The sequence below is a fragment of the Corythoichthys intestinalis genome, chromosome 11, assembly GCF_030265065.1.
Source record: "Corythoichthys intestinalis isolate RoL2023-P3 chromosome 11, ASM3026506v1, whole genome shotgun sequence".
Classification (NCBI taxonomy): Eukaryota; Metazoa; Chordata; class Actinopteri; order Syngnathiformes; family Syngnathidae; genus Corythoichthys; species Corythoichthys intestinalis.
The window spans coordinates 32,507,882-32,522,304 of NC_080405.1; the positions used below are offsets into that span (position 1 = coordinate 32,507,882).

At 37.9% G+C, this 14,423-nt stretch overlaps 1 protein-coding gene across 1 annotated transcript in view; it reads left to right on the forward strand.

The window, feature by feature from the left end:
* The window catches only part of tenm1 (teneurin transmembrane protein 1), a 348,630-nt gene that overhangs the window by 117,857 nt on the left and 216,350 nt on the right, over positions 1-14,423 (forward strand). Inside the window, exons 4-5 of the mRNA XM_057850586.1 lie at positions 3,913-4,156; positions 9,431-9,669. Of these exons, the coding sequence (XP_057706569.1) occupies positions 3,913-4,156; positions 9,431-9,669 (483 nt within the window). The remainder of the gene's footprint in view (positions 1-3,912; positions 4,157-9,430; positions 9,670-14,423) is intronic.

Consider the following 14,423-nt stretch of genomic DNA (forward strand, 5'->3'; position numbering starts at 1 on the left):
TTTTTGTGTATCGATAGTGCAATTACTTTAGTATTTTGAGTATTTCATAAAGAGATACATTTACCGGCATATAGAAATAAGAATTCTGGACCTAAAAGCCAGTAGTAACTGGAAACAAAAAAATGTTTAATTCTAAAATATGTTTATTAGGAGTGTGTATTGCCTTATATCTGGCGATGACGATTCACAGATCACAATTTGATTCGATCCCAATTAATCCCGAGACTACTCTTGAAGACGATTATTGCGATATTTATGTGTCACTTTTGAAAAAACAAAGCAAAATGGACATAAGTACATCTACATTAATTTAATCCGGAAACCTCATCCAGCATGTAAATTGAATGTTTCGTTTTATGTTCAAACAACATACAGCTTTCATTATAACATTTTTTTTTTTTTTTTTTAAGAGCAAACTTGCTTTAAGTCCAAACCTCCTTAAATGCAGGATTCTAAATATTCCAATGCTCCGTTTTTGCAGTCAAAGCCAAAATGAGCCCAAGTTTCAGATGTATAAAAGAACTAATCAGAGCAACCACTAGATGGCGCGGTACGCAAATCTCTACTCGGATTAGTCTAATGTTGTGTTTACTTCAGTAGACTGCAAGTCAATGCTGCTGCGCGCTGCCAACTAGTGAGCAGGAGTAGAAATGCAGCCACTGAATTGTGATTTCCACCAATAACACACGTGTAAGGATCAGATTTTGAATCGATACAGGAATTGGGTGACGTAATATCGCAATATATCTACAGAATCAATTTTTTAAACACCCCGAGTGTTTATGGTGTATACTGGAATTAATTATACAATTATATATATTCAAGCAGTCTGCTACATGGTTCATGGAAGATGATGACGAAGTGTATAGTGCCACTATGATTCTGCGGGAGAACATCTTCATGTGGAATTGCAATGACAAAGGACATGTTTAAGAAAATAAAACAATTGTCTTTTTGTATAAAATTCATGGTTAAAAGTTACAGATACAAGATGATCATGGATGTACAAGTTGAAATTGTGGAAATTTGTTTCAGCAGTAGAAATGTAGATTTACCAACATTTGTTTAAGATGTCCTCCATTGGTAGAATCACGAAGCAGACGTTTTACAATGTGCAAATCAAGTAAGATTGTTTATGACAAAAACTTATTATCACGGTGGCCGAGAAGTGTCAGGTGAAATGCAAAGTCCACACACTTTGCAAACAGAAAAAAGCGTGAATGCAAATTGCCACAACACAAACGGCAATTGCATACGCTTTGGGGAAAAAAAAAAGCACAAATGCAAATTGGCCAAAGCACGACTCCAAATAGCCACAGCACAAATGCAAATAGCCACGACATGAACCCAATTTGTACGCAACACGAATGCACAATTTAACACAAGGTAAAAGTGGTTCACATCACATGAAAATAAGCAAGACAATTTTAGTCCCCCATATACTTTGTCCAAATTTCTCTAAAATGGGAAGGGGAGTAAATTTAACTGAAACTAATTCACAGCTGGCTGAATACTGAAAATATTTCTAGAACAACAGCCTGGCTAATGATACAGTATAATTTTGCTTTAGCAGTACTGTAAGTCATATAAAGTCTATGTAAATAACCGCTAGCTTGCAGTTGCGCTAAGTATACGCTTATGCTATTTAAAAAAAAATCATCACAACAAAGCTCTCTTTTTCTTCACGTTTATGTTATCTTCTTTCTTTTTCTTCTGACCTGGAGGGCTTTTGGCTTTTCATGAAGTTGACTTATCACCGTAACGTCGCTCTATTGTGGAGGCTAAAAATAGCACCTTCAGGTAGCTCGCTGGTCTGCTGGGTGGTGAGACTAGGGTCTGTGGTGAAATTATCGCATCACAGGAAAAAGTGAAACGGGCAGAAGGCACACTAGAAAAATGATTTCATTATTATTTAAAGACTTATAACGAATAGTTTTGTTGTTCTTTTGTTTTATTGTTTTGCATAATTTTTTTGAATACTGCTATGATCAAATATTATTTTAATATTTTTCTTGATGCCCTTTTGGACGCTGCTGCGCCTAGGGCATTTGCCTAGCTCGCCTTATGGGCGGCACTGGTCTGCTTCCGTTTTTAAGCCCTGCACATGTGGAGATATGACGTGATAACTTGTGGTTACGCAGCAGCAGGAATTGTAGTCCTAATGGCATCGGTGAAATTTAGTCAACCTCCAGGTTGTCCGCTTGCATCAATGCTGTGGCTTTTTTTTTTAAAATTATTATTATTATCATTATTAATAACAATACATTTTACACATTGAAGGCAATTTGGAATGATATTCAATCAACATATTTATGTAAAGGCATAAGGCACAATGAAACAACATCACAGAAAAAAGAACAATTATATTGTATATTTTAAATGAACAAAAAATACAGAAAAACAATTAGAAAAAAAAAATAAAGTAAATAAAAACAATGAATAAATATATTTTTAAACATCCCTATAATACAAGTCTAGCAGTCATTAAATACACCATAATCAGCATCTTGTGTTTGTATTTCCGGCCATTTGCTTTCATGTTGTAGCAATTGGGTTTCGTGTATTTGCCAATTTGCAATTGTGCTTTGGCAATTGGGGATGGTGTTGCGGCAGTTTGCATGTGTGCGTTTTTCTTTCACATTTGTGTTCCGAGTCCCTTGTATTCATGTTGTGACAATTGGCGTTCGTGCTTTTGCCAATTTGCAGTTGGGCTTTAGCACTTGGGAATCATGATGTGACGGATTGCATTTGTGCTTTTTTCTTTTGCAAAGCATTTGCTATTGGAGTTTATGCTGTGGCAATTTACATTTGTGCTTTTTTCATTTTGAAAAGTGTTTGGACTTTGCATTTCGCCTGGCACTTCTCGGCCACAGCATAATAAAATAGAGCACTGCTGAGATTGAAAAGAGAGGCACCACAAAGACCAAACAATGTGGGGATCGGGTTAGGCGCTGATGAGGAAGCTTGCTATAGGTCACGTTTCACAAAGTCGTTCTCAGGTGGTCACCCACACAAACGTCAGATCATTGCTACTTTGTGAAACCACTCTATGTCACCCGAAGAACATGCCGTTAAACTACTAATTGACTACTTAGTGACCATTAATGTGTCAAAACTGACACATGATAATATTTTAATGAAATGTGCCTTAAAATGTCATTATATATATATGTCTGTTTTTTGGGGCATTAATAGCAGGAAAGACACACCGTTCACATGTGTTATTATTTCCCATGTTTTGGTCGACCGCGTCTTTCCAATTTAAGTGGTTTGAGACAAATATTTCATTCATTTTCAATGTTGCTGCAGAGTTGGTGTTTAGAGAAATATGCTCAGTGTTTAACTGCCGTGTTTATGGAACCGTAATACAACCATATGGTAGAAGTCCCCCTAAACACTGAAAATGAAAGTCTCTGGACAGTTGATGTGCATTCATGAATAAATACAAACATACACAGCTGCTGTCACACATGAAATACAAACTATCTGAAGCATGTTAGCACCAGCAGGGACGAGAGTGTAGAGGATTATGGCATAAGAGAATGTTAAATGATGTATTGAAAAAACTCCAGCTAGACCTCGAGGTTACCAGTCTCAGCAGGTTACAGCTGGCTCGCTTATTCCGCGGAGCTACATATCTCATAATAAACATCATATGGGTAGTTTAGGCTGGCGGGTGAGGATTAAGTCAGAGCTGTGAGCTCTTATGTTGTGGACAACCAATGATCTTTTTATGGGGAAACTGGGAATGTACGTATCAAAGCAGAGATGAAGGGAAGTTATCAAGTAGATTTATGTCAATCAAAATGTCATCAATACACTCTCGACCTGCATTTTATCACTTGCGAGTGCAATTTTTGGACCTTCTTGCTGATAAAAGTATGTTTTTGCCCACTCTCTTCTTTTCCCCAGAGTTACCCAGCAGTCCAGGTGGTCAGTTCACATTTCGCCCGTTACCGCCTCCTCCTCCTCCGCCCCATGCCTGCACCTGCGCACGCCCGGCACCCTACACCCAAGTCAGTCTGCAAAGGAAGACCATGCCGACACGATGTCAGGCCAGCCATGATGTCCCTGGGGCAGACACTGGTTCAAGCACAGACCAGGCACAACTTCATGACAGTTGGGTGCTGAACAGCAACATCCCTCTAGAGACCAGGTAAGGGAATAAACACATTTTAATAACTTTTCAATATGACTTTAATAGAAAATATAAAAAGGTTTTCAAACAATCAAAGGTTTGGCATTGATGGATAACCTTTTTAATTTTTTGTCCGTTCTAATCTGTAGATTTTTCATTTTGCAACGTAAAACCTAATAATGGTGCATTTTCCAGGCAAATACTACGTCAATTTTATATCATTTGATTAGAGCCATTTATCTAATCTGCCGAATGTGTATCTTTTCATTAAACACAAGTATTTCAATACAAATTGGCAAACCTTCATAAATTCTGTGGAGAGCAATTAAGGACAGAGCTGGAACTATATTTGGATGTTTTGAATGTGCAAAAAAAAAAGTGGAGCATCACACAAGCCTCATGGGTAATATTACGTCTTTGCACACCATCTAAGCCATCATGAATCTCTCAGGTTTTTCACTGGATTTTCTCACCACACCTCTGAAAATCCACCAGGGGACCATTATGAGTTAAGACGTCCCAAAACAAAATCTGGTATCTAGCACAAATCCTCCTTTTGAGAACATATTGAAATTCCACCTTCAGTTGTGACACCTGAAACATACTGTACCTTCTAATGCTCAGGAATGAATCACTGGGATTTCATCCCATCAAACAGAATTAAGTATTTTCCAGCTGCATGAGTAATAATTGATCAGAGAATTATCCTGCAGATTCTCATTTGTGAGGCTGATTTAGAAAGGGAGCAGAAAGGTGCAAAAGAATATGTTTGCATGTTTAATAAGGCCTTCGTGTGGCAGCTGAGTTCTGGCATTTTAAGGATGAGATTGGCAGGCTGCCATGCCGGAAGAAGTGGTTTTAATAAGTTATGCGACAGACCATAATTAAAATCTGATCTCCTTTTAAGAACAAAAAAAATAGAGCCACGTGACAATTATTCATCTGCCTGATGACGGTTAAACAGTTACTCTGTGCTTCTGACATGTCATAACTAGTATTCACATACAAACACACGAACACACACGTACTTTAGATGTATGTAGATATACTGTGCGTGTAAGTGTGTGAGGCTCCATGTAAATCCGGCTAAAGATGCAGATAGTCTTTTATGTCTCACACTACACGTAGGAAAATAAATAACAAATGTTAGGACTATAATACATTGACTGATAGCTTTGGCTTTTCTCCTCCTTCTTATCACCAAAACATGATACACCCATCTTCTATATAGTGTATTTGCATAAGTCTACCTTGTGAACAGCCTTAGGGCAGTAGACTTCAAGCAACCGAAGATCGAGGACTCTCATTTATTTCCTGTCTCAGGGGAAATTTGCTCCCCAGTATGAATTTCGAGCTTCCTGAGCATCACTTCTAGATATTGTGTGAGACCATCAAATGCAATGAACTGGAAAGATTGTGAAACATTTTAAGAGTAACATACATGAAAATTTTAGGTCAATGTGAGAGGTAAAAATCAATATTATCAGCTGGTTCCTCTTACAAAGCCAACTCTATGGTACAAGAAAAAAACAGAAGGACCAGTGGATCTCACCTGTCGATTGGCCCCAAAGCACAGAAATGCCCACCTGTATCTGTCATCTATTTGTGTATGCTTGTTATCTCCAGGCTGTGTGTCTGTGTGTGTCCCAAGTGGACCTCCTTTTAGACTTGAACTAGCATTGACCCTTTGGCTGTATGTAAGCATCTTGTGCAGCCTCAGTGTCCCCCATCTGACGCCAACCCTTCACCTGAAGTTGGATGGGTGGATGGGCAGGGGAAGTGAGACAGGCAATGAAGGATGGATGTCATTTGTCTTCCCTTAAATTGCCATGGGGCCACGAGTTAGACAAACCGAGCTTGAGAAACACAGAGAAAGGACTGATAGAATCAACAAGGGAGCAGTATTCCTTAAAACAAATGTCATATGAAACTAATTTTCAAAAATACGACATAAAGACTAACTGTAATTATTCTGACATGGTAATTATAATACATTTTCTTTCATGGCACAAATCTTTCAAAAAGAAACATTCTAACCATGTTCAGTGATGTTCTATTTACCTAAATTGTATGAGTTTTCTTGTCAAATAGACATTTTTTCTTAAGAAACAGTTGTAAATGAAGAAATATTCTGATTAATGTTCAGTGCTTAATTCTTAAATCATAAGGTGCCGGAACGCAAAGTACATGTGACAGCGCAGGGATGAGGAGACGGGCACAGGTCCCGGAACATACGCAGAAAATGGTGCTGAAAGCAACATGTAAACTCCCTCTTGCCATGCTGTAGGCCTTACAAGACTCAATTTCAGATAATATCAATGGTATAAATGTTATGACAACAATTTACAATTATTTAAACTATACTGTGCACAGCACAGGGAAATGCCCACATAACCACAGGTGAAACTTACAGTAACGTAGTCTAACTTGTAAAACATAAAAAAGAAATATATATATATATATCAGAGATGACAATAAATAACACAAGGCCATTCTTTGGTGAGTTTCCTCCCCCCCGTCTTCTCTGGCCCCAAAGTTCACACAGCCTTACAAATTGTGCAATACAAACCCGAATTTCCCATAAGGGTACTGACCTATTGCTGTGGCTGTTGGTGGTCCACCTGGCTGACTGCTGGTGCTGTAGATGTAGCACTCCGTGTGGCGCTGAACCTGACCAGCTGCTGCCACGGTAGCAGCCTCCTGCCCCGGCTTGGATGGCTGTCCATGAACCTGGCTAGCTCCTACGGCCCTAGCCTCCTGCTGCACCCGGTCCTTCCCGTTACCATGATAGCTGCAGCTGTAGTCATCGCAGGTTGTTGCTTTTCTGACTCGTTTTGAACATTCTTCCTTCTTTTTGAAAGAAGACAGTAAATGCAACTGTCTTTTTGGCATGTTGAAATACCGTTTGATCCTGGCTGCTTGCTCCACAGATGCCGCAAATTTCAATTTTTTTTTTTTTTTTTTTTAAATATCAGGGTCATGATTTTGTGGTCCAGCTTTTCAGTGCATCAACAAATCTCCGACTCTTTCAAATGACGTTGAATTTTTATAAACAACATGCAATTCTTGGGGTTTGTTCTGTAAATGAATTCATGCATATTATTATTTTATTTATACTATAATGTCCATAACTATGCATGGTCCCTTTAAGAGACGCTGGGACTGGAGAGCTGTGAGGTAGTAGGAAGCGACGGGGAAACGGGCGAGAAGCAAAAGTTAGCAATCGAATGTGGCACCAGTCCGCTGTTATTTGTTGTTTTCTTATTGTTTCCACAATAAAGTGGAGAAAGCCTTCAATGAATCCTCTCCTTTCCCCTCATTCGGGGCTATTACAATACATTTTTCAAAACGATTATATATTATTATTATTATTATTATTTACATATTATACACGAGAGGTGCCGGATCCTCCCAAATAAGTTCCGGAACACAGGAAGGCCAAAATCAAGTGGTGGCGGACCTTGTTCCGGCAGGATCCGGCACAAATTAACCCCTGCTTATGTCACAGCCTGGTGTTCTTCAATGTGATCATTCTGCTACCTTGTTCAACATTAATGTTGGGTCCTCTGAAGGCTCTTCGGAGAGCCACTAACAGCCAGTGACCTCACACCCTCTGCTGTCTAAAGAACATAGTCAGGCAAAGCTGTGCATTGCACACTGCCCATAGACCATAAACCAGTGTTAATGTCCATAGAGTATATAGTAGGGCAATGGGTGAGGATTTTTTCTGGCAAAAGAAAAAAAAAACATGAAAACGTCACCAATTTCGCTGCAAAAAAATAATGCAATATTTACATTATTATCCTCATCACACACAAACTTAGTTCACATTCAAATCGGAGTCAATCTATCAAAATGACACAACATTTCAAGAGCTGCTTAGTGTTTGCCTGACAAAATCCACTTAATATTGTAAGAAAGTCATGTATTCAATAATGTATTTCACTAATGTATTTCTGTATTATTTTGGTTAACATGAAAATTCAAACCTTCGAAGAGCTTGCAACTAACTCTTTTTTTTTCCCCATACAAATTCAGACTATGGCCCAGCTGTAGGGACTGAACTCTGTCATAAAATGAGAACCCCCTTTATAATTGTAATTTGAAATGTTCATACGGTTTCATCTTGAGTTTTCAGTACCACAGCATGAAAAGTCCCATCAAGCAAAGATCAATCACCTTACGTATTCCTTTGTGATCTCATCAAAACGACTACTCAATTTATAACTGCATTAGCAAATCTAGATTTTTTACCCCCTTGAGGAACACTTTAGATGGTAGATGAAGATTAAAAATAAGATTAAAATGAAGCGTAATGAATCTTTTCACTATAATGGAGGAAGGATAGTCAGGTAGCAACCTAGCAGCTCTTTGAATATATGGTTATCTGCTTCACAGGTCACAAGTTGCAGTGTAGGCTTTAAATGTTCTTTCTGTGTTGCGTAGGTTTTCTACAGATATTCAAGGTTCCGCCCACATTTCTAAAATAGGGATGCTAGGTTAGTTTAGGACTCGAAATGGTATGCAGCTAAGATTGTGATTGGAAATTATTGTTCATATGGTATGTGCCCCACCATAAGCTGCTTGATTATTAAATGAATTATTAAATAGGCTACAGCTAGCTCTTTATTGTTTGGAAGCTGGCAGTTATGCTGTTCTTACTCGACTGGTTACATAGGTCCCTTGAGGTTACACTGCTTTCTATGAGTACATTTTTACATTCCCAATTATGGCCAATAGTCACAAAAACATCCTCTAGATCATTTGTCCATTTACTTTTTCTAAAATATGTAGCCTGTCTGTAAAACTGAAAAGTGCAAATTGTGCTGCATTTATATATATAAAAGTATGATTGATTTAAATATACCAACATATTACTTAAAAGGCAACCAGGGAGGTCACACCGATAACTGTGAATTTGAGTCATCATCAATATGTGCACATCTATTTTTTCAAACAACTTCACTGGAATTGGGGTTTGCACATTTTAAACCCTCTCGTGCTGCTATCTTAATTAACAACATAGGGAGCTCTGATAAAAAGCTGTTAAGGACAGATGCCATTGAGGCATTTAAGAACTTTATGACACAACTTCATCTTTATCCAAGATAAAAACAAGGACAAGAGGTCAATTACAGTATAGATTGAGTCTTTTTTTTTGGTGAGGGGCAACTTTAAAAAAATGTATGGATCATTACATTATGCATCTCATGAATATATTTACAATGGAAAAGACAAATGGGACTTAACCAATCATTTGAAATAAATGCAACATGTGTTTCTCCATTTTAGACACTTCCTATTCAAACAAGGCTCTGGCTCATCGGCCTTACTGTCAGGCGCAGGGCAAGGTTACCCTTTGACCTCTGGGACAGTGTACTCGCCTCCACCCAGACCTCTGCCTCGCAGCAGTGTGACCAGACCACTGTTTACCTTCAACAAGCCTCATCGCTGTTGCAACTGGAAATGTACAGCATTATCAGCGTCACTTCTCACTCTTACACTGGCTCTGCTGTTGACATACGTCATTGGTGAGTTTCTCTTCTACTTGACATTCCCATATAAGTGTGCAATTTTTTCTCCCTACCGAAGATTTTTTTCATTCAGTTGAAAAAAACAACGCTGGTTTCACTGAAGTTCTTTTTCGAACGATATATTATTTGTTTATATCATCTAATAACATTTGTCTTTATTTTGAGTTTCATGCGGATTCATTTATACAAATAAAAAATATGTAACTTACTTTGACATAAATAATACATAGCCCAATTCAACACAAAGTATTTCTTAGTGCTTTACATGACATGAAAATAACGAATAAAAGAATACATAAGTGATACCATAATTTCCCGAATATAATGCACACTTTTCGTCCCAAAACGCACTTGTAAAATCATGGGTGCGCGTCATACACATTTACAGGGATGGAAACAGAAAGATTCCACATGATTCATGTTCCAGTGTCAGCATGAACCAGCACTTGTCTTGAAGAGAACGTACAGTGGGGCAAATAAGTATTTAGTGAACCACCAATTGTGCAAGTTCTCCAACTTGAAAAGATTAGAGAGGCCTTTAATTGTCAACATGGGTAAACCTCAACCATGAGAGACAGAATGAGTGAAAAAAAAAATCACATTGTTTGATTTTTAAAGAATTTATTTCCAAATTAGAGTGGAAAATAAGTATTTGGTCACCTACAAACAAGCAAGATTTCTGGATGTAAAAGAAGTCTTAACTTCTTCTAACAAGGGTCCACTCGTTACCTGTATACCCGTATTAATGGAATCTATTTTAACTCATTATCGGTATAAAAGACACCTGTCCACAACCTCAGTAAGTCACACTCCAAACTCCACTATGGCCAAGACCAAAGAGCTGTCGAAGGACACCAGAGACAAAATTGTAGACCTGCACCAGGCTGGGAAGACTGAATCTGCAATAGGTAAAACGCTTGGTGTAAAGGAATCAACTGTAGGAGCAATTATTAGAAAATGGAAGACTGAAGAAATGCAAGACTACTGATAATCTCCCTCGATCTGGGGCTCCATGCAATTTCACCAGTCAGTAAAATGGCATTTCTGTATTTGTACACGAACTCTGTTTTCTTGTTGTGTATTGTCAAGTTAGTGTCATGACCTACCAATGTGCTATTCTTCATATTTATTGGCGCTAAAATTAGGGTGCGCTTTATACACGAGTAAAAGAATTTTCCCTAGATTTTAAAGGTAAATTTTGGGTGTATGTTATGCACGGGTGCGCGTTGTATTTTAGAAATTACGGTACATAAAATTAGTAAGACAGTTAAAAAGAAAAGCAGTTCAAACAGGAAAGAGAAAAAAAAACAAATACATGGATGAAAAGCAAAAGTTCTACAATTGTTTCAGTGTTGTTTTCGTCAACGATGACAGCGAAAATATTTTGTCGATGAACATTTTTTTTTCATGATGATGCCGAGACGATAATGAGCTAAAACATGTCGTGGGAGACTAAAACAACGAAACGAATGCCAGTTTTCGTCTGACGAGATGAGACGAAAATGTGGCGTAGTTTCCGTTGTAGGTACCCAATCCGCCCGGGGTGCACAATCTGCTCGGTAGCCTGTGCCTGCTGATGACGTCAGAACAACACTTGTGTTGCACAAACTGTTTGGGTTAGTGACTCATTTGTTTTATGGTTGCACAATTCGTGCTAAATTTTGAATTCAACATAAAAAATATATTATGTGCACCGTAAAAAACAAACAAAAGATTGTTTTGAATGGGAAAAACATTGTTACTGTATTTGAATTCAAACATTAAAAAAAATATATTTCCACTCTTGAATCTATATATATTGTTGGGAAAATTTCATATCCACAAATCAAAATTTCATAAAGCAAATCCAAACTTCAAATTATTCTTGATTGAAGTTGATTTATATTCCACATCATGTGAAAAAATGCAAGTCTACTATTGAAGCTCATGCAGAAATATTTAGCATATAGCATGTATATGACGGAAAAACCTTCAAAGTGACTTGAAGTTCTGCTTTGAGACCCCCAATTTGGCCAAATTTCAAAATTGTCCTATAAGTATGTGTGATACATAATTGGAAAGCTTAAAAGCTCAATTTTCTGGGGGAAGAAAAATTTTGAACAAGAGGGCATTTGAAAAGAAAAAAGAAAAAAATGAAACCCCTAAACCCTGACTCGAGGAGAGAGCATGAGAGAACATAATTAAAGACACCGTGATTTTAACGAGACATTATCGCGTACTTGTTTCGATCCAAAAACTCCATGTAGCATGTCTCACCGAGTGTCAAGACACAACTGTGAATGGCCACAGCCGGACTTTTGGGGGATTTTATGGGTGAAACACGGTAATATAACAATGGTCGCAATGCAGAAATCGCAGACATCAATGAGTGGTCAAGATGTTCTTTTTCAAATATTTACCCTTTTAAATGTTTTTGTTTCTTCAATTTTTCGTTGTTTGGATCAATTATTTATCATCCAAAATATTAGGGAAAATGTGACAGTAAGAAAAAAAAATACAATTAAGCAATAGCTATGAGGTACATATCCATGACCTTTTTACAGACATTATTTTTTTTCATTGAGACGTAGTTTTTTTTTTTTATGTTTAAAATATACGAGTGAATAATTTTATTGTCATTTTCTTTTTTTTAAACTGAATATTAGACATAAATTAATGTTTCTAAGGTAAAGATGATACACATTTCTAATAATAAATATAATTCTTTTTATGGCTGGGTTGAAACAAAAGTGGTTGTGCGGTGTCTGTAAACGGGGGTCTCCAGGGTATAACGGACGAATCAAAAATAGTTCGGGGGCTAAGTGCACATTGAAACTGCTATGGCAGAAGATTGACATATATTGTTCTATCAAACACAACAGTTCTTTTGGCTTAAAATACAGCAGTTTATTTTAAAGAGGGGTGCAAATGCAGAAACTGCTTTTTGAGCCTTGTCTGTATATCCCGCCATATATATATATTTTTTTTCTGTCTGTTTCAATATGAACAGGTACAAAATGTAAATGATGTATGTACATACAGTGCCTTGCAAAAGTATTCGGCCCCCTTGAATCTTGCAACCTTTCGCCACATTTCAGGCTTCAAACATAAAAATATGAAATTTAATTTTTTTGTCAAGAATCAACAACAAGTGGGACACAATCATGAAGTGGAACAACATTTATTGGATAATTTAAACTTTTTTAACAAATAAAAAACTGAAAAGCGGGGCGTGCAATATTATTCGGCCCCTTTACTTTCAGTGCAGCAAACTCACTCCAGAAGTTCAGTGAGGATCTCTGAATGATCCAATGTTGTCCTAAATGACCGATGATGATAAATAGAATCCACCTGTGTGTAATCAAGTCTCCGTATAAATGCACCTGCTCTGTGATAGTCTCAGGGTTCTGTTTAAAGTGCAGAGAGCATTATGAAAACCAAGGAACACACCAGGCAGGTCCGAGATACTGTTGTGGAGAAGTTTAAAGCCGGATTTGGATACAAAAAAGATTTCCCAAGCTTTAAACATCTCAAGGAGCACTGTGCAAGCCATCATATTGAAATGGAAGGAGTATCAGACTGCTGCAAATCTACCAAGACCCGGCCGTCCTTCCAAACTTTCTTCTCAAACAAGGAGAAAACTGATCAGAGATGCAGCCAAGAGGCCCATGATCACTCTGGATGAACTGCAGAGATCTACAGCTGAGGTGGGAGAGTCTGTCCATAGGACAACAATCAGTCGTACACTGCATCTGGCCTTTATGGAAGAGTGGCAAGAAGAAAGCCATTCCTCAAAGATATCCATAAAAAGTCTCGTTTAAAGTTTGCCACAAGCCACCTGGGAGACACACCAAACATGTGGAAGAAGGTGCTCTGGTCAGATGAAACCAAAATTGAACTTTTTGGCCACAATGCAAAACGATATGTTTGGCGTAAAAGCAACACAGCTCATCACCCTGAACACACCATCCCCACTGTCAAACATGGTGGTGGCAGCATCATGGTTTGGGCCTGCTTTTCTTCAGCAGGGACAGGGAAGATGGTTAAAATTGACGGGAAGATGGATGCAGCCAAATACAGGAACATTCTGGAAGAAAACCTGTTGGTATCTGCACAAGACCTGAGACTGGGACGGAGATTTATCTTCCAACAGGACAATGATCCAAAACATAAAGCCAGATCTACAATGGAATGGTTCAAAAATAAACGTATCCAGGTGTTGGAATGGCCAAGTCAAAGTCCAGACCTGAATCCAATCGAGAATCTGTGGAAAGAGCTGAAGACTGCTGTTCACAAACACTCTCAATCCAACCTCACTAAGCTCAAGCTGTTTTGCAAGGAAGAATGGGCAAGAATGTCAGTCTCTCGATGTGCAAAACTCATAGAAACATACCCCAAGCGACTTGCAGCTGTAATTGGAGCAAAAGGTGGCGCTACAAAATATTAATGCAAGGGGGCCGAATAATATTGCACGCCCCACTTTTCAGTTTTTTATTTGTTAAAAAAGTTTAAATTATCCAATAAATGTTGTTCCATTTCACGATTGTGTCCCACTTGTTGTTGATTCTTGACAAAAAATTAAAATTTTATATCTTTATGTTTGAAGCCTGAAATGTGGCGAAAGGTTGCAAGGTTCAAGGGGGCCGAATACTTTTGCAAGGCACTGTATATATTACGTGAACTGGTTGCTTTGTATTGTTGTAATGTATTTAGTACTGTTAAATTTTTTTAAAAAAATTTTTTTAAAAACTGTTCCAATTGGAAACGTCACA